Source organism: Numenius arquata, chromosome 25 (genome assembly GCF_964106895.1).
Source record: "Numenius arquata chromosome 25, bNumArq3.hap1.1, whole genome shotgun sequence".
NCBI lineage: Eukaryota > Metazoa > Chordata > Aves > Charadriiformes > Scolopacidae > Numenius > Numenius arquata.
The window spans coordinates 5912275-5934781 of NC_133600.1; the positions used below are offsets into that span (position 1 = coordinate 5912275).

The 22507-nt window shown below is 67.8% G+C and overlaps 1 protein-coding gene across 1 annotated transcript; it reads right to left on the reverse strand.

Moving 5' to 3' along the window:
• Positions 1-1134: 1134 nt before the first annotated feature.
• Positions 1135-19861, reverse strand: ARID3A (AT-rich interaction domain 3A). The gene is made up of 8 exons (XM_074163776.1): positions 19443-19861; positions 18479-18803; positions 4419-4491; positions 3235-3418; positions 2801-3048; positions 2228-2515; positions 2043-2132; positions 1135-1931 (listed from the first exon to the last, which is right to left on the reverse strand). The coding sequence occupies exons 1-8, from the start codon at positions 19859-19861 to the stop codon at positions 1714-1716; spliced, it is 1845 nt and encodes a 614-aa protein (XP_074019877.1). The 3' UTR covers positions 1135-1713.
• Between the last annotated feature and the right edge of the window lie 2646 nt (positions 19862-22507).

The following is a 22507-nucleotide window of genomic DNA, read 5'->3' on the forward strand; positions in this document are numbered from 1 at the left end:
ACCCTGGGCACGAGAAACTTCCCCCCCTGGGGATTTCTCCAGGGGAACTGGGCTGGATCCCAACAGCAGCAGGAGCCGGATGGAGGGCCCCCTGGACCCCCACCCCCCACAAGGGATGGGGGTCCACGGAGCCACCAAGGGGCATTTCCAGCTCTGGAGAAGGGGGGGGGCATGGAAAAAGGCTGAAAAAAAACCAAAAAACAAAAAAAAGGCTGGAAAAACCCCAAATCCCCTGAGATTGCTGCTTCCCCAAGCAAAAAAAAAAAAAACATAAAAAGAGGGGTGGCCCCCCCCAGGCAGCTGGGGAAGAAGGGGGGGGGGGAAGAAAAAAACCAACCCTGTGTTCGAGGTCGAAACCTGAGGAATTGAGATACCGAGTTATAAGGGGGGGGTGAGGGGGGGTGGGTTTCGGTATCGGGTCGCGATTGTGTCTCACGCAGATGTGGGCGAATGTTTCGGAATGGGGGGGGCGAGCTAAAAAAAACAAAAGTCTAAAAAATTGCCAAAAAAAACCCAACCCCAAACCCTGAAACGTGGAGAGATTAAAATAAATCCTGGGGGGCTGCGGGATGCTCCGGGGGGGTCCCGAAGGATGCGGTCCTTCGGGACCCCCCAGAGCATCCCGCAGCCCCCCCCCCCCAAGTATCCCCATCCCATCATTAAATTGGATTTTTTATGCCAGTCTCCTCTAGGACCCCCACCCCAAAACCATCCCCCCCCCCCCATCCTGCTCTCACCAAGCTGCTTATTTTTGGAGGAAAATAGGCCCCAAATTGGCTTTGCACAGTAGTATTATGAAGGGGGTGGGGGGGGAATAAAAATAAAGATTTGCTGGAGAAAGGAGGTTCCCAAGCTCCCGTTTCCCTGATGAACGCTAATATATATCATTTGCATGTTAAAGTTCGATTCTTTTCTTCTTTTTTTTTTTTTTTTTTTTTAGAGAATAAAATAGAAGCTATTTACAACAAAACAATCAAACAACAACCTCTTAAAATCCCATAGAATGAGTGTAAGTTCTCAAAATAAAGGGGGTGGGGTGGGGGAAAGGATCTAAATGAATAGAATATCTCCCGATTTCCAATTACTCTTTTTTTTTTTTATCTCTTTTTTTTTTCTTTTTTTCTTTTTTTTCCTTTAGAGAGTGCCGGGGGGTTTCGCTAAAGCTCGCGTCGGCAGGCGTCCGTGCGTCTGTCTGGAGGTAACACGAGTTAAAAAAAAAAAAAATAATAATAATAATAAATGTACAGTGCAAAGTGTGATGTGAGTGAGGTAAACGGTCCCGGACCGGCGCGGCGCAGCGGGACGGCCGGTGGCTCCGGCAAAACCCCCGGGCTAAAGCTTTTCTGCCTTGAAAGGAAAATCCAACAACACAAGAACAAGGGCAGAGCCCGGTGGGACCCTGGTGAGACCCCGGTGAGATCCTGGTGGGACCCTGGTGGGACCCCCCTGAGACTCTGGTGAGACCCCAGCCAGATTCCAGCCAGAGCCCAGCAGGACTCTGGTGGGACTCTGGTGGGACCCTGGTTTGATCCTGGTGAGATCCTGGCTAGAGCCCAGCCAGATCCTGGTGGGACCCCCCTGAGACACTGGTGAGACCCCGGCCAGAGCCCGGCAGGACCCTGGCGGGACGCCGGTGAGACCCCAGCCCCGTGCCACAACCGCTGCCAGGTGAGGTGCTGCCGGCGCTGGGCAGGGGCTGGGAGGCCGGGGGCGTTAAGGCGAAGTGTTGTTGGAGGTAGAGGTGGGGGGCACGGCCAGCCCAGCCGGTGCCGTGGGGGGGACGCTGCCGCTGCTCCCCACACCGCCGCCACCGCCGCTGCTCCGGCTGCCGCCGCTGCCACCGTTGCCTTTGGTGTAGGCAGAGGAGGGAAGCGAGGAGGAGGAGGAGGAAGAGGAGGAGGAAGGGCCGGGGGTCTGGGCGAACAGCACACCTGGGGAGAGAGCGGGGTGGGGGGCTGAGCCAGGGGGGGTGGCATGGCTGTGCCAGCGCTGCCTGCACGCACCCCGAAATGGAGCCGCTGCCGGCGGTGCCCGTCCCTCACCTGTGTAGACGATACCGTTGATCTCAACCGACATGCTGATGCTGTTGGTGCCGTTGCTGCTCAGGCCGGTGGCTGAGTCCTGGCGGTTCTCTGCCGGGGGAGAGATGGGTTACGCGCCGGGACCGGGGGCCGCGGCGGCGGCTCTGCCAGGGCGGGGGGCCGGGGCCGGCACTGACCTGGCGAGCGGGTGCCCTGGCTGTTGATGCGGATGCTCATGGGCAGCTGGGCCGTCATGGCCAGGAGGTTCTGCTGCAGCGCCCGCTGCATCAGCCGCTGCTGCTCGTCCGTCACCAGCGCCATCTTCTTCTCCGGCGGCTCCCCCGACTCCAGCTTCTCCCGCAGCTGCTCCAGCGCCGCGGCCTGGGCGGCCGCCGCCACCTGCACTGCGGCAGCCTGGGCCGCCACCACGGGGTGGCCGGCCAGCGAGACGGGGAGCCGGCTGGGCATGGAAATGGGGATGGGGGAGTCCTCCTCTGCAGGGCAGAGCAGGTGGTCAGGGACACGGGGCACAGGGACAAATGGGTGCCACCACCCCGGGGTGTCCCCAGCCCCTCCACGCCTCGCGGCCGCACTGGGGGCTGCCCGGCACCTCCTGCTCCTCCAAGGGCCAGAGCCAGGTGACCAGAGTCAGGGGTCCCCAAAACCAGCCCTGGTGCCGAGAGCCCAGGGAGGGGACAGGAGTGTGACCCCCCCAGCTCCGCATCCCCGGTGCCGGGAGGGGGCACAGCCCATGGCCAGGACCCCGTGGCAGCCATTACCTTTCTTAATCTTCTGGACGGGAGCGATGGAGCCGCCGTTGGTGGCGGAGGCGAGGCCCAGCGCCGGCACCGGCAGCTTTGGGGAGGAGAGGAGGCCATGGGTGCCGCCTGGCGAGTAGGTGAAGAGGGAGCTGCCGAAGCCCTGCCGGCGTCCCTCCCGCCGGTTGCTGTCGATGGCCGCCTGCAGCTCGTTGGGGTTGCTCAGCCCTCGCTTCTCACATTCGTAGGGGTAGAGGTACTTCATGTACCTGCCGGCAGAAGGGGATGGGGACGGTGACGTGGCGGCCGGGCACCCCTTGCCCGTGTGCCGCCCCCTCCTTCCATACCACCCCGTCCCTCTCCACCTTCCCGGGACCAGGGTCCCCCCCGGCATCCCCCATTGCCGGATCTGCCCCCCGAGCCCCCCTGCCCCACACCGAGCCCCTGCTGCTCACTGGGTGCGCAGGGTGAAGGCAGCGCTGGTGATGGAGGTGGGCAGGTTCAGCCCCTTGGTGATCTCCCGCCACAGCTTCTTGTTGATCACCTCCACCAGGCCCCCCTTCTCCGTCACCAGCGTGTACAGCATGTACAGGTCCAGCACCTGCTTGGCCATGATGGGGATCCGGTTGACGGGGGTCCCTGGGGAGCGGGGGGAGGAGAGAGCGGGTCGTGGCTGCTGCTTCTTGTCCCCAGGCAAAGACGGGGGGGGGAAGCTGGTGAGACCCCCCTGCGAGGCAGCGCAGGATCCAGGGGGGTCCTGCTTCCTGCTCCTCCCTTCCCTTCCACCGTCCCCTTCTTTCCCCCTGGGGACTCCCCCTTGCTGCCATTCCCCCCCCCCCCCGGAGCACCGTCCCCACGCACAAAGGAAACAGAAACTCGCAGTTTTCGGCCGCAGTCCCCGAAACGGGGCCGAGCGCGGTTTCTCAGGCCGGGGCCGGTGGCACCCGGCAACAGGAGTTATTTATAACGGCGGCGGCAGCGCTTCCCGGCCATGAGGGTCCCGCCGAGCCGGGGGCCAAATGTGCACGGGGGTGGTCACCCCGTCGTGATGGGGACGGGGCTGCAGCCTCCTCTCCCTCCCGGGGGTCTCTGCCCTCCCGGCACCGGCGGGCTCTGGGGGGGACACCCGTCGGCAGTGCCGGCCCCCCCGCGCTCACACACGTGCTTCCCCCAGCGCCCGCCTGACAAAAGGCTGCGGGCAGCCATGCGTCAGCGTTTCCAGCCCTGTTTTCCACGCAGCAACCAGACCCTCCCCTGAGCAAACGCTTCCATTTCAGCCCTTGCCACCCCCCCCGGCGCCCACCCCCTGCTAGCCCGGGCAGAGCAGGAGGGCTGGGGGGGGCTTCACCCTCTGCAATAATCCGGGGGGACACGGCCAGGAGGGGCAGGAGCCCGCAGGGAAGGGGCTGTGGGTCCCGGCCACCATGGGCCGGGCGAGGGGGGGCCACAGGCGCCGGATCCAGCCCAGCAGGTTTGACCCTGCTGCGCAAAGAGGTTAAAAATTAACCATGGGCCCGGCCGCAGCGGTGACCTCGGGGCTGTAACGAGGGGCGATGAAATGAGCCCCCAGACCCCCAGGAGGGTGCGGGGCGGGGGGAGGAAGGGGAAGCAGGGTGGGCACACGGTGGGGGGGGCTCACCTCGCTTCTGCATGAAGCTGAAGAGGTCGTCCAGGAACTCTTTCCTCCTGGGGTCGCCGTCCAGCTCGTACAGCTGTGCAAGGAGAGGAGAAGAAAGCTCAGAAAAACCCCATACCTGTGCCCCCCCCATCACTCCCCACACCCGGAGAGCCCCGATTCCCCCAAAGCAGCATCCCCAGGGCTTGTGCCCACCGGCCTGAGCCCACCAGCTCGCCCTTCGTCTCAGGGGGGTCCCTGCAAGGGCCAGGGAGTCCTGGGGGTCCCCGTGGCTGGGGGCCGACCTGTGGATCCCCGGCGTGGCGGTGCCATCCCCTCCCGGCCCCGAGTGCCGGTGCCGCAATGGCAGCGCTGCCCCACGCCTGGCCCGCGGGCCAAAGCGGCTCCCACGCTGCCAGCGCCGCAACCGGCCCCCGGCTCCTCCCGGGAATGCTGATCCCAGTTATTTTTAGCATCCACCACGCACTGAGCAGAGCGAGGCTTCGGTGTGATCCATCTCCGCACCTGCAGAGCCGGAGGGAGCCAACGCCGGGGGCCGGCGAGCTCCTGTGCCACAGTGCCAGCTCATGTGCCAAGGTGTGAGCTTGTGTGCCATGGAAGGAGCTCCTGTGCCACGGTGCCAGCTTGTGTGCCATGGTGTGAGCTCCTTTGCCATGGCACAAGCTCATTTGCCACTGTGTGAGCTCGTGCCTGCCGCGGTTCTGCTCAGAGGGGGTCCCTGGGGGTACACTGGCACACCTGGGCTGTGACATGGCGAGGAGGGTGCTGAGCTGGACCCGGACGCAGGACACCCTCCTGGCCACCAGCTGCCGTGCTGCCCGGCAGAGCCTGCTCCCCGCTGCCTGGCGAGGCCGGCACCGAGCGTGGGCTGCCCCGGCGAGGCTCCATGCCCATCGGGCAGTGGCCGGGGGGCAGAGCATCTCCCCCCCAGGCTGCTGCGGTGCCCGAGGCATGGTTGCCACAGCAAACCCAGCAGGTCGAACTGCGCCACACTACGCAGCCGGCACATGGCTTTCTGAGCCAGGGCCAGGCTTCTGGCACGGCCGCGCCGCCAGCACCCGGTTCTGCCGGGGCAGCTTTTGTCGGGACCCCACCCCGCGCCCGACACATTCCTGCCTGATTTATGGCAGCAGGATCTGCTGGCCGGAGCGCCCCGGAACGCAGGCAGGCACGCCACGCCGGCTCTGCCTCTCCCCGCCGCCGACAGCCCCGGCCCAGCGCAGTTTCTGCCTGGAGGCTGGTGGATAATCCCACCCCCCACACACAGGAAGGGGTGTCAGAGCAGGGGCTGTGGGGGCAGGCGCTGCCCGGATGCCGCGGGGATGGACGCCGCAGCCCTCGCCCCATCCCCGCCGTCTCCATCCCCTCGGTGCCGAGCGGCACCCGCTTTTCTCAATGACAACTTTGAACAACTGCCAGCGGGGCCGTGGCGGCTGGGAAGGGGCTATAAATACCACCATGTAACTCGGCAGGCACGACGGCGGGGCCGCCAACCGCGCCACGGCCGATCGGCACGTTAACCGGGTCACCGCTACGCTCCACATCCCGCGGGTATGCCCGGCATGGCACAGGGAATGAGGGGCTGCCGTCATCCTGGCTGTGAGCCCCCTCCTCCCCCCAGGAGGATCCGGATCCCGTGGGACTGAACTTCTCGCCCGCCGGCGCCGATCAAAGGGATCAATGGGGCCGTGACGATAAGAGGGGCAGGGCCCTGCAGGAAAGCCATAAACCCCCAGTTCCCCTGGAAACCTCGCCCGGCCCCCGCAAACCCCCCGGGGAAGGGGCAGGAGCCACCGTCCACACCGGCCAGGCCCCTCGAAGCCCCTCTCCCAGCCCAGCGCCCCAGCGAGGGCTCCAGTGCACAGGGGGAGCCCAGAGGGACCACGGGGGGGTGGGAGCAGAGTGGTGCCCCCCGTCAGGGCAGGGCTGGGACGCGGCACAGCGAGCACCGCCGCGGTTTTTGGGGCTGAGCCACGCGGGCTGCTCCCGAGCGGGTGAGGGACGTTGGGCTGGTGCCAATCCAGCCTCCCCCGTTTCCTCCCGCGGCTCGGAAAAGCCGCACGCAGAGACTGGGCTTCCCCAGTGCCACGGCACGATCCTGCAGGGCCCTGAGCCCCCTGCCCACGGCTCCATCACCCACTGCCCCCCACGGTTCACCCTGAGCCCCGGTAACCCCGGTAATAGGGTGACGGCCCTGCCCGCACAGCCTGGACAGGGGCTGCAGCACCGGCACTGCGGCAGAGATGCTGAGTCCAGGCATCGTGAGGACCCCCAGCATCATGGGGACCCCCAGCACCGTGGAGACCCCCAGCACCGTGGCAGGTCCATGCATCAGGCAGAAGAGCGGCCAGTGATAAAAACACAAATCCGAGGAGGGAGAAGTGCCACGGCGCAGTGGGGGGGGGCTGGAAAACCATCTCCCTCCTCCTCGGGAGGAAGGGAAATGTGACAAACCGCAAGTGCTGGCAGCAAGGGGCCATGCTCCAGCGCTGGCAGGGTCTCGCCCGTCCCCGGGGGGAGCCACAGAGGCGTTGGCCTTGGCACCCACACCGTCCCCGGGGTCCCAAATCGTGGCAGGGCACGGGCATGACCAGCCGGCACCAAACGTGGAGCCATCATAGCGCAAGGGGGGTCACGAGGAGGCTATTAACCCCCAGAGCTCTAACAATCGATCAGCCGTTTATGAAAACATCAGTTCATTCAATTTTTATAAAGCCAGCTCTTAAATAAAGCCGCTCTCCCCCGGCTGCAGCGGGAGCGGCGGCTGCCTTTGGGAAGGGGCCAACGCGCCCGTTCATTTACCACCGTGACGACCCCCCCCGGCCGTGGGGCCCCCCCGGGCTCAGTCCCGAGGGGAAGGGACACGTTTAAGAGGATGAAAGAAAATTAACCGTCAGCTGAGGAAAGCGTGCGCTGGCCGGGCCCGGGGATTAGTGGCCGCGGGCGAGCGGCTGCCCCGTGTGCCGTCCTTCCATGCGCCCACCAGCTCCGCCGGTCCCAGGCCAAACTCCACTGGCCATGGCCACTCTCCCCCCAGCCGGGAGGAAGCCACGGGGGGTCAGCGGGGCCGGGGAGCGGAGGGAGCCCCGTGCCCGCCCGGCGCCCTCCAGGCCCTGCCGGCACACCCAGCCGTGGCTGCCGGGCAAAGGACGTTTCGCAAGATGCCGCTTGTGGTTACCGGCGAGATTTCGACAGCTTGGCTGCTGCCCGCCGGCCACCGCCAGCCCGGAGCGGGGAGAGGGGCTCGGCCGGGCCAGGGGTCCCCTGTGCCAGGCGTTTTCCCGGCTGCACCCCCAGGAGCCCCTGGACCACCCCGGTGTGAGGGCAGCTTGCCGGGGAGCTGGGCCAGCAGTGCCATGAGGCCAGGACGTGCCCCATCGTGGGCAGGGACGTGCCCTGCCCGCACCACGGCATCTGCCGAGCTGCCCCGTCCCCCCTCGCCCCCCGGGCACAGGCAGAGACGTGGGAAGGGGCAGACACAAGTGACTTCCAGCAGCCCCTGGCAGGATTTCCTTGCATTGACGGCATCCCGCGTGTGCCGGGACACCTCGCTGGCGAGGACGTGGCAGAGGAGCCATGCACCCCCACACCCCGAAACGCAGCGTGGGCTTCATAGGAAATTTTAGATATCGGGTCTCAAAATAAAAATTGAGGAACAGAAACATGTTCTCGTTTCAGTAGCGTGCGAAACCGAGCACGCAGCCCGGCTGGGCAGGGGCCGGCTGCCGCTGGCACCACCGCACCGAAATCGGCAGGTGCCGATCCCCGGCCGGTGCTGATGCCCTGCCCCGCTCCGGCACGGCTTCTGCCCGGCACAGCGCGTGGTTCCCGGCTGGGGAAGCGCGGGCAGAGGCAGTGAGGCTCGGTGCAAAGGTAACGCCGGCCGGCGGGCAGCGCGCCGCGGGGAGAGGCCGCCCTGCCGCTGCTGACTCAATAGATTTACATTTCGTAATTAGGGAGGCCGCAGGGAGGTGGAAACGACTTAATCTCCAACGCAGCTGCCCCGAGAATATCCTCTTACCCTGGGGAGCCCACCCGGCCATGCCGCCCCACCGACGGGTCCCCACGGCCAGAGCACGGTGCCAAGGGCTGCCACGGCACAGCCGACCCCGGCCGGGACAGGAGGACAGGGGACACCCCCGGGAGCCCCCCATACCAGGGATCTGGCCCCGTGCACCCACTGCTCGCCCAGCACAGAGCGAACGCCCGGCACGGCTGCCTGCCCCGGCACCCCCGGCACGGCCGGCTCTGTGCCGCGGTGCCCGACCCACCCCACCGGCCCCGGCCCCCCGTCCTTGCGGCCGGCTGAGGACGAGGTGCCAGATGGCTGTTGCCAGCAGATATATAATTAAGTGGAGGAGGAATTAGGGAGGCGGCGGGCGGGCGGCACTGACCCCGCGGCCCAGCGCCCCGGCAGGATGCCGGCCCGGCGTTTGGTGTGGATGACTGGATTAATGTTTCAAACCAGATTACGGGAAAATCCCAACCCCTTGGTTTTCAAAGGGCTGGCGGGGAGGGAGGCGGCCCCTCGGCAATGCCAGGAATGCAGCAGAGAGCCCTCGGCACGGGAGCGGTGCGTGCCGGGGGTCCGCCGGAGGGACTGAGATAACACCCCCAGCAGCCCACCGCTCCCCCCTCAAGCTGTGGGCAAGGAGGGCAATTAAAGCAGGGAGGGGAAGCGCCATTTAATGAGGCTCCAGGAGTGCAGTCCTGGCAATGCCGGGGCTCCTGCCGGAGCCGGGCAAGTCTCCCCATCGGCAGGACCCCCTGCGCCCGCCCCACCAGGGACCCCCAACCAGCGAGCAGGGGTATGTGGGGCTGGGGCTGCAGAGGAGCCCGTGTCCCCGTGTCCTGAGCCAGCGTCACGGGTCCCAGTTATGCCGCCCCCCAGCTCAGTTCCGGGTTTTCAGGCCTCGGGGAATAATTTTCAAGTTTTTTTCCATCGCCAGGAAGTCTCGACACTCCCGGCTTTCCTCCCTCTTCTTCCAAACCGGTTTGGGACGTGCACGCCGTGAGCCGGGGGGGGAAGAGACCCCCCCAAGGGCCACGGCAGCAGGGACGGGGGGGCTGGGGACTCCTCCAGTGGGGCCGACCGCCTCGTGGGGGCCTGAATTTCTGTATTTAAGGAAAAAATATAACAAAGGCAGGCACAGGGGAGAGCCCACCCCGGAGAGGTGCCCGTGGCAGGTAGCAGGGACAACGTCTTCCCCGATGGATTCCAGCCCGGGCAGTGTGATGGTGGGGGGGGCTCCTTCTCTCTCTCTTTCTTTTCTTCCTTCCTTCCTCCGAGCGCCCCTGGGGACACGTCCCTTTGTCCCGCTGACAGCCAAGGGGCGACGGGAGAGACCGCGCACGCTAACGAGTTATTTAACGAAGAATAAACATGCGGGCGGTGTTTCCTGTCCTGCTCCCGGCCGGCGCACACAGCCCCCCCCCCAGCACGCCGAAGCACACGCCCCATGCCCATGGCACGCCAGGATCCGCTGCCGGGGCCGGTGGGGACACTTCTTCAGAAAAAGAAAGTAATTCGTAAAAACTAGAGTGAAGGGCTGGTGAGGAGCCCCGAAATGAAGCGTTTCGGGTGGTGCTGGTGTTTTCCCGTAAGGTGGTGGCTGAGTCAGGGCGGGGGTGCCGAGGCTGCGCAGCCCCTTCCCTGGGCAGGGGAGCAGGGGGGGGGCAGTGCTGGCAGGGGCCCCCGGGGGGGGGTATCGAGTTTGCGGGGGCCGATCCCTCCCAGCGAAGGGCAAAGGGAGAGTCCGGCCCCGGCACAGATCCCGCTGCAGATAAAGCGCTCGGCTTAGGGACGGGTCACCTCTCGCTGTCCCCAACCCTAATCCCCTGCGAGTCCCCCCAGAGCACAGCTCCTCCTTGGGAAGGGGTGCCGGGGGGGGCAGGGGCATGCACCCCCTCCCCAAAACCCCCCCGAAGCGGCCCCCCACCACCATGCTCCCCAGCTCCGAGGCCGGCATGCTGCTGCCGGGAGCCTTGCGGGACGGGACGGGGCCGGCTCCTGCCGCCGGCAACCGAGTCCACTGACCGGCCCGGCGGGATTCCTGCGGCTGGGGCTGCCCGGGGCGGGGGGCCGCTTCCGCGGGGGCAGCCGGGGAGGGGGCCAGGGAGCTTCCCGTCGGCACTATTGTTCCTGCTGGTTCCCAGCATTGTCCCCTCTGCCATTCGGCCCCGACGCAGGTGCCTCTCCCCGACGGTGCCCCCTCCTCAGACCGGGGACCCGGCGGGCGGCAGGTCTATGGGGGCTCCTGCAGCTCAGGGATGAGCCCAGTGATCCCCAGCCATCGCCCCAAAGGGCTGGGGGCCCCGAGACCACCCAGCCTCGCCCCAACACCTGCAAACCCCCCGAGTGATGCTGCGGCAACATCCTGGCCATGGTCCTCACCCCACCACATGTGGGGACAGGGATGAGCAGGAGCCCACAACACCGCAGGCAGCGTCCCGTCCCAAACCGAGCCCCCCCAGCAGATGGGGGTCCCACACGGTCCCCGTGCCCGGCCCTGTCACCTCCCTGGCCGGGCTGGTGGGAGCAGGCATAGGGGCAACCCGGGGGGATGTGGGCCAGTGTCAGCACCGACACGGCGGGTGTCACCGCACCGCAGAGGGGGACCTTGAATGGGCGAATTAGTCACCGTTTAACCTCCCTGACCCCCCATTGTCCGTGCGCCGCCGGCCGCCCTCCCCGCCACGCTGCGGGGCCGCCGCTGCCCAGACACTCCGTATGGATCCAGGTCCGTGTGCCGGAGCCGCCCCAGTGCGGCAGCGCAGGGTCCAGAGCGATGCCGGCCCCCGGGATGGCTGCGCTGCTGCTGTTTTTCCCCTTCCCGCAGAGGAGGAAGCGAATCCTGCTGTGACGGTGTTTCCAGCCCCGGTTTCAGAGGGACCGGCCAGGGGGCAGCACACTGGGCTCTGGAGAAAATAAAAAACAATGCGTGGCATGGGCTGCCGAGGGGTCACCGCCTAACAGTGGGGGACAGGGGAGCCGGTGCCCCCCGCCAAGCCGAGAGCGGGTGGGTGGGAGCCAGCCCAGCAGCGGCATGGTGGCTGCCCTGGCCCTCGCTGCCTGCGTGCCGGTGCATGCCCTTGACACAAGCTCGCTATCGCACCGGACCTTGTGCAAATATTAATTCAGTGGAGTCAGGCAGTGTTGGGAAAGCTCGTCCCGGGGAGCAACACCCAGGGCCTGGCTTGCACACTGCTGGCGCAGCTCCCTGCACGGACCCCGGCAAACCACGGCCGGAGCAGCAAAGCTTTTCCCAAGGAAAGAGCAGTGCAAAACCTTGGGGCGCCCGGCGAGCCCCCACCTCAGGCTGTCCCTCCCCATGTGCCCCCAGCCCTCCCCGGGGTGACCCCCAGGAGGGCCGGCAGGTCGAGACCCCCCTGGCGAGGACCCGACCCAGGTGCGGGGGCAGCCGCACGGGCAGGAGCGGTGGCCGCGTTAGCCCTCGCAGCCGAGCTGGGGTTTAAATTCCACCATATGTAAATGATCGTCTTAGAAAGGGGATCGCTGTAAGCCAGAGCAGATGAGTCACCCGGGGCTTCCACCGCCCGCCCGGGGATTTGGCTAATTGCAAATCTGTTCCTGAAATGCGAGGTCCCGCACCTCCACAGGACGCCCGCTCTGCCCACCCCGCTGCGGTCACACCGCGGTGGGGGTCCCCGGGGGGGGTCCCGCCGGCCCCGTGTGCCCTGTCCCTGCCCGCGGGAGCTGGAAGAGGTCCAAGAGCCGCAGATGGCTTTGACAGGCAGCCAGCTGCGGGCCGTCAGCCCTGGAACCATCACCGCCGAGCTGCTCCGCCAGCGCCGAAACCTCGCTGCTTCCTCGCGCCGCCGGCACTGACGCAGCACCGGAGCGATGCTGCCCGACCTTGTCCCACTGCAGGCGGCAGCACCCGCTGCCACGTTGCAGGTGTTTGGGTCTCTGAAACCAGAAGCTGCTGCCTGAGCCAGGGGCTCCACGGTGGCTGCAGGCAGGTGGGGAAACTGAGGCAGGAGCCCTTCGCCAAAGGGATTTAGGGCCGGCACCCAGGTTGGTGCTCCTGGCTGCCATCTGCACCAGGGCAAGACACCTGAGCTGGCTGCTCAAGGAGACAGGGAAGCCCCTTCCCGAAGGGCCACCTTTTCCCTTTTGACGGGGCCACCCCCTCCCTGCGGTACATGTGGGGACTGGGGCGTCTGCCCCTGCCCAGGGTGGAGAGCCCTGTCCCCGAGCAGCCCTGGTGCAGGGTGGGTTATCACCAGCTCCATCCGGAGCAGGGACCCCATTGGGGGCAGATGGAGTGACCGATTAGAAGGGTCAGCGAGCGGGTCAGGGAGCTGTGCCCCGAGTCCCCGATCGGGCCACCCTGGCAGGCTCAGGGCCAGCGAGCGGCCACGCAGGCAGAGCGGGCAGCGCAGGCAGGTGCAGCGTCAGGGACGTGCCCAGGGGAAAGCGGGGGCCTCCCCCTGTCCCCAAACCACCACCCGCCCCCCGATTGCAGCACGTCCGGCCGGGCCCCAGGACCCACTGCCATTTCTCCTGCGGTTCGGGCCAGAAATAGGGCAATGGAGCAACGCTGCGCCCTTGCCCAACCGCTCTGCTGTCGGGCGGCTGTTTGCTTTGCTGACAAAGGACTTGCTCTCGTCTCTGCTCTTTTTTTTTTCTCCTTCTTTTAAATAAACCCTCATTCCTGTTAGTTCAGCTGTGCCAGAGCTGGGAGGTGGCCGCCTCCTCTGTAGCCCTTGAATCAGCCCTGGGGGCCGGGGCTCTGGGGGGGCTGGGGCACTCAGGGGGACCCCAGCAGCGATGCCCAGGCTGGGGGGACCCAGCCTGGCTCCTGAATTGAGGGGTGCTGGGGGGGCACAGTCCACCCAGTAGCAAATAAAATCAGCCCAGCAAAGGTGCTGGTTGGGCGCCCGGGGCAGAAGGGACATGTTCCCTGTCCCCCACCTTGTTAATTAACCTGGGTCTTGTTGGTTCTTCACGCGGTGCCGGGACCAGCACCGCGGTTGAGCCGGCTGCACGGGCGCCTGGCGTCAGGCTGGGGGAGGCACTCGGCGGCTAAGCCGCTCTCGCCAAGAAGTCCCTGACCCGCGGCCGGGGATCCGGTGGGATTACACCTCCGGGAATGCTCCCTGAGCGCTGTGAGCCGATTACCGGGCTGGATCCCCAGCCAGGAACACCCTTCAGCGAGTGGGACGGTGGCACGGGGTGAGACGGGTGACGGCTGCGCACGGTGTGGAGGACACAGCCCTTCTCCTGGGAGGGGTCCACCTCCCACAGCCCCCCGCGCCCCATCCCACTCCGGTCCCCTCCTCGCCCCCGTTATCTGCCACCGGCCCGGCCAGATGCCGCAATCGCCTCCTCCCGGTGCAGAAGCACCCGGCCGGGGGCCCCAGGGCGCTGCCCTTTATCTGTGCCCCCCGCCACGCCGCAGCCCCCGCCGCAGCCAAACCGCCTTCGGGGCGGGGGGACGGCGGCCCCCGGCCGGGCGACGAGGCTCGGGTGCCCCTTTCCCTGTGCAGGGGCCCCCTCGCCCTCCCCGGGGGCGGCTCATCCGCTCGGCTGGCTAATGCAATAAAGCTCTAATCAATATTTTAAAGAAAGTAAATGGACCCTCCCGCCCTCGTTAAGAGGCCGCGGGGCCCCCGCTCCCCCGGCCAGCTTGGGGCTTTTTAAATAAATATAATCCACGGGAGAAAGGGGTTCCGGGCCCCGTGCTGGGGGTTCTGCTGCCCTGGGGGGCAGAGGGGATTCCCCACACCTTAACCCGAGCCCAGGGGTTCTGCACAAACCCCCAAGCCCTGCGGCTTCGGAGGAGAAAAGGGCTTTTCCTCAGCCCCTCCGGACCCTCCCGCGATTCCACCAGGAAAATCCCAGCTTCATCTTCCTGGGAGCCGCCACACGCACAGCCCCGGCCAGTCCCCAGGCCTGGGAGCGGGCAGGGCGGGGGTCCAGGCTGTTCCCCCCGAGCCCAGCCTGCGCCTGCCGAGGCTGCGGAGTTGCTTTCGGTTTAATTTTTATTCTCCCCCCCGCCCCCAACCGTTGCACTTTGAAATGCCGTATCTCGGGGGAGCGCTGCTCGGCGCGAGATAAGGGCTGAGGTTTTCGCCCCCCACGTGCCATCGGTGCGGTGCAGATCTCCCACCCCCCAAAGCAATGAAACACACACACCCCCCAGCACCCCACCACTGGGCAGCCTCCCCCCAGCACCGCGGCGGCTTCTTATAGCCTCCAATGCTTCCCGTGAACCGCAGCAGAGATGGGGGGGGTCAAAAATCAGCCTGTGATGCCCCAAACAGGGCACCCCAAAGGAAGGGGACCCCCAAATGGGGCAACCCAAAGTGGGAGGACCCCCAAACGGGGCACCCCGGAAGGAGTCCAGTGGCTGCTGTGGCCAGGGGGAGCACAGGGAGTGGACCCCCCCAGCTGCCCCCCCCCAGGGACGCAGTGCTGGGGTGACGGGGTGCAGGTGCCCAGAGAGCACAGGAAACTCCCAAAGGGGCAGAGGCAGGAAACTCCGTCCCCGTGGGCTGCGACGCGCCCCGGGCTCGGGCTCCCACTATTAGTAGGGCACAGTAATAGCAGTAACGAAACAGAAAGGTCAGGAGGGGGGTTCTCTGTGGGGCACAGCCGAGCCCCCCCTCACCAGCCAGGGGTGGCTGCAGCCACCAAAGCAGGTTTTTCCCCCGGAGCTCGCCAGCCAGGCATTACGCAGCAGTTTGTGGTGGCACGCGGCAGCGCCGGATTTTTGGCAGGGTTTGGCTGAGCCGCTCGTGCTCCAGCAGCTCGGCAAAGCCCGGCTCCCCCCGCGAGCATCCTGACGGCAAACACCCGCGGTGGGAGCCCCGGGGAACCCCAGCACCCGGCCACGGTGCCCTGGGGAGTGGGTGCCATGGGTCACCCCGACCCCCCATGGCCCAGCCCAGCTCGGGGGTGGCAGCCCAGACGTGTTGGCATCGTCCCAGGCTACCAGTGTGCCTTTTGGGGTGAGGTTAGAGACAATCCCAAACCCAACCTGAGTGAACGCAGCCCCAGCCTGCCATGGCAGCAGCATGGGGCAATGTGTCGACATCCCACCAGACCCCCCTGACCCCGTGCCATCGCCACCGGCAGGGACACAACAGGCGTGAGATCAAAAGGAAAGCGAGCCAGCCCTCGCTGCCCGCCGGAATGGGAGGACATGGTGGCCGTTCCCCAGGGGGAGCCTCCTCCCACCCCAAAAAAGCCCCTTTCCCCCCCAAGGAGCCATCATGCCCTCGGCAGCCGCTGCCCTCCAAGCCCCCCGCTGCGCCGGGGGCTCCTTTGTTCTGCTGCCGGCGCGGGCAGCGCCCTGGGTCAGCCGCCGAGCTGACCTCTGCCTGCGCGGTAGCCGTCCCCGGGGACGGGGAGGTGCCACGTGCCGGCTCCCTAACCTCCATAACCTCCATAACTCTTCCTCACGCCCTCCCCTTCCTCCCCCCTGAACCCGGCCCCCTCCTCCTCCTTCTCTCCCTGGCCCCCCGCGGTTCATCCCAGGTTTGCCGGAACCTGTCCCAGATGGGTCAGTGACGTCCCGCGGTGCAGGACGGGGACAGACCCCAGCACACACCAGGTTTCGGTGCGGAGATGGGCATGGGGACCCGGATGGTGGTGGTGGCCGGCGAGGACCATGTCCTGGAGCAAAGGGGGAGCCAGGACAGGGACACCGGGGGTCCAGCACTGGGCTGGGCCGTGCACCAGCGCTCCCAGAGCTGGACCCGAACTGCAGGGAGCCCAGGAGAGACCCGGAGACATCAGGGGCCAGGTCTGGACCACCAGCCCTGCAGACCACCAGCCCTGCGCTGCCTGGGGGGACCCCGGCCCTTCAGAGACACTGAGAAAGAAATCAGAGCCACCCGCCTCCCCCAGACGAGCCCACGCAGCCGCAGCTTCAGCCCCGGGAAGTGCTGGGGAGGCCGCTCAGCCCATGCACGCAAGAGGCTGCGAGCTCCCCAAAGAGCAGAGGCTCCCAGCACCGAGGAGCTCGTCTGCAAAAAAAGAGGAACCCCGAAACAGCCCCTTCCTCGAGCACCGTTTCCCCACCACTGGGGAGGCCCAGCACCGGTGTTGGCCACACTCACGGCACCACGTCCCCGCCGTCTCTCCCGCACGGGGGGACCCGGACGTGGAGCAGCAGCCCCCTGGTGCCGCCAGGGTCCCCCCTCTCGTGCCTCGGCCCCGGCGAAGGAGCGGGGAAGGGGTGCAGCATCCCCACGCCGCACTCGCTGTTTACATTCCTGCTGCTCCTTCCCCGGCCGCGCCAGCTGGGCCGGCAACGGGGCGCGGGGCGGCTCGGCACGTGCTGGAGGGTGGCCAGCAGGAGCTCCCGGCCAGCGCCGAGCAACCCCCTGGCCCTGGTCCAGTGGCCACAATCCAAGCGCCGGCGCTGGCGGGCTGACGTGCCGGGGAAAGCCTCTCCCGGCCCGGCGCTTCGCCTCCTCTCCTCCGCCCACGGAGCAGTCATGGCAGCTGCTTTCCTCCCCCCTCCGGCTGTTTCCACGATTAACCGCCGTGCTGGGATCTCCCTGCTGACCCCAGGAAGCTTTCCGCTGGGAAGCCAAAAGGGAGGGAGGTAGAGGGGGTGGTTCAGTCTATTTTGCCGGCACAGCCTGGGGGGCAAAGGTGGGGAGGGGGCAGAGGATGCGCCGGTGTCCCCAAGCGCTGTGGTGGGGGACTCATTGGAGGTTACGGCACAGTCCACGGCACATCCACGGACCACTGTGGCAGCGCACATCCTGCCAACACCACCATCCCCCAATTTTCCCATTGGATCCCGAGGGCTGGGAGCAATTGCTGGGTCCCCCCGGGAGCTGGCGCACGGGTCCAGCACGGCACCGACACGGTGACAAACAGGAAGATCACGGCTGCGGTATCGAGAAAAAAAAAAAAAGAAAAAGCGCCTTTTCACAGATACGAGATCAGGTCTCCGGCCCCTTCGCTCCCCGACAGCAGGAAGCACAAAAGAGAAAAAAAAAACCAAAACAACAACAACAAAAAAAAAAAAACCCAAAAAAAACCCCACAAGACGAGGAGGCGGCGTGGGTGCAGCAGCACGAGGGACGCACCACGGGGCACGAGCGTTCCCTCCTTCCCCGTGAGCTGGGCAGGAGCGTGGCAGGTAGAGGGGTTGCACGTTCCGGGCTCTCTCCAGCCCCGTGGTGAGGCTGCCCATATCCAGATGTGCTGGCAGACCCCGGCAGCCCCTTCCCCCTTTTGGGAGGGATGCGACGGCCCCTGCCCCTTCCCTTTGGGGAAGGGGCAGGGGCCGTCGCATCCCTCCCGAAAGGCCACCGTGCCCCGGCTGCTCCATCTGGGTCCCATCTGCTGCTGTTGGCTCCCGCCCCTTCCCCCAGCCCTAAACTCAGATGTATTTAAACACACACATCAAAGGCACCGGGCAGCCCCCGGGGAGCCCCAGCTCGCAGCACATTTCCTTCTATTAGCCCGAAAGCCGGGGCACAAGCCAACTCCTGCGCCGGGGAAAGAGCAGGAACGTGCCTTGCCTCCCGCCAGCCCGTCTCAGTTGGAGCGGGGAAGGTGATGGAGGGGGCAGCCGGGGTGATTTCACCCCAGTTTCGCTCTTCAGTGGCATTTTGGCAGCAGCTTTGTCCCCAAACATCCATGGGGCAGGAGCAGTCCCACCGGGCATCACCTCTGTGGTGATGGGGAGCAAGCCATGTCCCCACTGAAAATTGCTTGGGGAGGGTAGAGAAGAGGAAAACCAAGAGTCCATTCGGATTTGCAAGTTTGGAGTAGCTTTTTCCATCATTTCCAGCAAGAATTCTCCCAGGTCCCTAAGGCAAATGCCACCAGCGCTGGGGCCAGGCCACGGTACCAATCAGGACACAGGATCCCACCAGAGCTACTGACCAAAGCCACAGGGGAGGGAGCACGGCTGAGCCCAAGCACTAAAACCCCAGAAAAATCCCACATTTTCTCAGCAGCAATGACGGTAGCTCGGTCGGAGAACGCTGCCGGAGGCGGCACCACGGCGCTCGAGGACGCAGGGGAGGGACGGGCACGGGGGAACACGCGGGTCTCGGCGGGCACCTACTTGCTTGAACTGCTCCTCGTAGGTCCAGTCACCGTGGTCGGGTGCCGGCGGCGGGGGCTGCGCGTGGCCCAGGCTGGAGGGGAGCCGCTCCTGCCCCCCTGGCAGCCGCTGGGGCTCACCCCGGTAATGCTGGGGGGCTGGGGGCTTGCGGAGCAGCAGGGACCCCGCGCCCGCCCGAACTGCCTCTGCTGAGCTGAGCCCTTCCTCTCCCATGTCTTCTTCCTCCTCATAGTCTTCCTCTTCTTCCTCCTCCTCCTCTTCTTCCTCTTCCTCCTCCTCTTCGCCCAGGTCCTCTTCAAAGTCGTCTTCATCCCACTTGCCCTTCCTAGAGCAGGGAGGAGAGGAGAGCTGGTCCCACGCCAGGCAGGGGGCTGGGTCCCCAAAGTCGATCCCCCTCCCCTGCCCCATGGGCACCCCACAGCCATGGGGCTGGGACCAGCACACCAGGAACCCGGTGCACCCCCGTCGGTGGGTGGCAGCCCCACGGGGCACCACCGGCCGCTGGCATCCCAAGGCAGCAGCTCCGGTGGGGAGCGGGGCTCTGCCAGATGGCTGCCAGCCTGTCCCCCCCCGGGAGAGGACACGGGCTGGGAGGAGGCGGCCGAGAGGGCCCTGCATAATTCACAGCCAGACCAAGATCCTCTGTCACAGCCCCACGTGGCTCCCCAGGCAGAGATGAAATGTCACCCCATGCCAGCTCGGCACGAGGAATCACGGCTGCCGAGCTGCTGCTCTCGGTGTCTCCTGCTCCAGGATGTCCCGATGGCACTAACCTTCCTCCCGGCCCAAGATGCAGGAACCCGCTGCCCAACACAGCGCAGGCAGCCCCCGGCAGCCCCCACTGCCCTCCCCTGCCCCAGAGGGAAGCTCACGTCCCCAACCAGCCATACCAGGGACAGACTGTGTCCCTGCCCCTTCCCCGAGCCCGTAAGAGCTGCTGCAGTCTGTGCCAGCGTGTACTCACAGATCCTCCTCCTCCTCGGAGCCCATCTCCTGCTGGTACCCGCCATCCTCCTCCTCCTCCTCGCCGCGCTCCTCCTCCTCCTCCTCGGAGGCCTGGCTCTCATCTGACAGCCCCGGGCTGGATGAGTGGCTGAGGCCAGCGGCCGCTGCCCGCATGGCGGCCAGGGCGGCCATCTGCGCCCGCTGCATGTGCGCGCTCTCGGGCTCCGCTCCTTCCTCCGCGGGCGCCGGGGCTGGATCCTGGCCACGGGCACGGGCCGGGGTGCTGGCGGGGGCCTGCCCCGGGGCTGGCGGGGGCTGCGCGGGGGGCGGCGTGGAGCGCTGCTGCTGCTGCTGCTCCTGCTGCCGCGCTTCCAGTGCCTGCTGCAGCCGTGCACGCTGCTGCCGCTGCAGGTTCTCCATCACCGCCTGCAGCTTCATGGCTCTGCCGGTGGGCGGCGGGTCCCCGGGGGGGCGCGGGGCGATGCACCCAGGGGGCAATGCCCGGGAGGCGCGGGGGGCAGCGCCCGGCAGGCTGCCGCGCTCCAGTGGGGCTGGGGGGCAAGGCTGGGAAGCACCGTGGGGGAGCAGCCCTGCCAGGGGGCTGCCAGGGCCCAGGGGGGCGAGGGCAGGGGAGGGTCCGCAGCGCTGTTGGGGTGTCAGGGCAGAAGGATGTGCCCCCCAACCCCTTCAGCCTTGCCCCGATGGCTGCTTTGCTTGAGGGCTCTGGTGGGAGCGGTGGGCACGGGGCAGCTCCTCGGGACCAGGGTGCTGTGGTCGGCAAGCGAGACCTCGGCCGGCTCAGCAGGCGGCAGCAGCCCCGGGCATTGCCCCCTCCTCGCCGACTGGGCACTTTTGGGGGGCAGCAGCCTCGCGGTGACAGTGGTGTCCCCCGGCTCGGGACCGGGCGTCCCTACTCCTCGGGTGCCCGCAGGCCTCGGCGCGAACCTGCCGGGGGAAGAGGAGAGAAGGGTCAGCGGGGCGGGCGAGCAGGAAGGAGTTAAAGACAGCACAGGAGCCTCATTAATCTCGAGCTAATGAGATAGGGAGGCCGGGCCCTGCTGCTGGAGGGGGAAGGGGCCTGCCGGCCCCGATAGCCCCGCCCGGCCCCCGCCGGCAGCGGATACTGGGACCCCAGAGCCCGAGATAACGGCCCCCACGGGGAAAGCCGCCCCATGGGGGCCAGCGACCGTCCCCACCCGGGGACACCGGGGACGCGCTGCACGCGGGCGAGGGAGCTGGCGGGAGGAGGCAGAGGGGACCCTCACCCCGGGGGGTCCCGCGTGTCCCCGGGGTGGCCTCCCAAGCAGAGCCGGGCTCCCCGGAACCCCGGCGGACCGGCCCTGCCGGCGACCCCCGCGCCTCCCTCCTCTCCCGGGGGCTGCGGACGGCTCGACTCTGCTCACCGGAGAAACCGGCACGGTGTGCCCGGGCTCCCCGACACCCCCGGACTTCCCCTCCGCATCCCCGAGCCCCGGTGCAGCCGGCCCCGTTCCCCGGACGGGCCGCGCTCCGCCGCTGCCGAAGGCGGGGGGCAGCTCGCCGCGCCGCCGCCCGGTAGTGCCGCCTACGGGCATCGCCTCGGCCCCCCGCACCCCGGGACCCCCCGCAGGGACCAGCGGCTACGGCGCGATCCCGCCGGTTCGGGAAAGCGGAACCCGTTGCAGCGCGGGCCGGGGCCGCCGCCGGTGGGGCGGGAGTCGCTTCCCCCCCCCGACTCACTATAGCGGCGGCCGCATCCGCTGCCGGCCCCGCCGCGCTCGGCCCGGGGCTGCCGCCGCCGAGGAGAACCGGCACCGGGGCGGCGGGGAGCGCGGCGGCCGCTCGGCCATTGCCTGTGCCTCAGTTTCCCCTCCCCGCCATCCCAGCTCCGGGCACAACCGGAGCGGGACCGTCCCCCGGCCCCGCCTCGCCACGAGTCACCGGGTCACTCAGCGCCGGCACCGGGAGCGGAGCCGCCTCCCCGAGTCCCCGGGCCCGGCCCGCGCCACCGCGGGGGAGCCGGATCCCGGGGACCGTCCCTGGGCGGAGGGGCCCCGGCCCGGCGGCCGCCGTGACCTTGAGCCGTGCCCCTTTGTCCCTCCCGGCCGCGGGGGCCCGGTACGGTGGCGGCGGCCCCCGCGTCCCCCGGGGCAGGTGCTCGAGAGCGACAGCGGCTCCGCTGGGCTAAAAATACGCGGCGGCGGGCGGGGGTGCGAGGGACGGGGCCTTTGTGCCACCGACACCGGGCCCGCCCGCTGTCCCCGGACCCCCGCCGGGCTCACGGCACCGCCGGGGCTCCCCGGGCAGCGCGGAGATGGAAGCGGGGAGGAGGACGGGGAGCCCGGGCCCGGCGGGTCCTCGTCCCCAGGGGCGGAGAGGGCTGAGGGGGCCGCGGGAGGGACCCCTGGGGCGGGCAGGGGGCTCGTTCCCGGGGCAGAGCCCAGCCCCGGTGGCACGTGGCACCGGCTGCGCCTCGCCCGGCAGCCCCCGGGACGGGGGTGGGGGGGGTCCGGCTCCGTGAACCGGCGGGGAACGGCCGCCCCCAGCACAGAGGACCGGGACCGGACTGGGCCAGCAGTTCCCACCCGGCCCGGCCCCCTCCTCCGGCCGGAGCCCCAGGAGGCCGCGGGCCCGGTGCTGCCCCGGTCAGGGGCAGAAGGCGGCGGCGGCAGCACCGTCCCGTCTACGTGGTGGAGGGCTGCGAGCGGGGCGGGGCGCGGGGGGCTCTAACCGGCCGGGCCAGTAACGCCCGCGGGTGCCGGAGGGTCCGGGCGGGCGCGGGGGCGTGCCGGGGGGGAGGGGGGGGGCGGCCCCGCGCGGGGGAAACGGCCGGTAACCGGCCGCGGAGTGGAGAAGGGGGCTCCCCGGTCCCGCCCAGCAACCGGCCACGGGGGGTCCCAACCCACCCAGCGGACGCGGCCGGTACCCGGTCCCAGTCCCGCCCAGCCCCCGAGCGCGGGGGAAGACCCCAACACCCGGTACCGGCCGCGGGGGGGGGCGGGTGGGGGAGGGGGTCCCGGTTCCGGTACCAGCTCCGCCCACGGGGCCGGTGTGGCGGCGCGTCCCCGCTTACCCGGTGGAGGCCGTGCGCCGCGAAGCCGCATA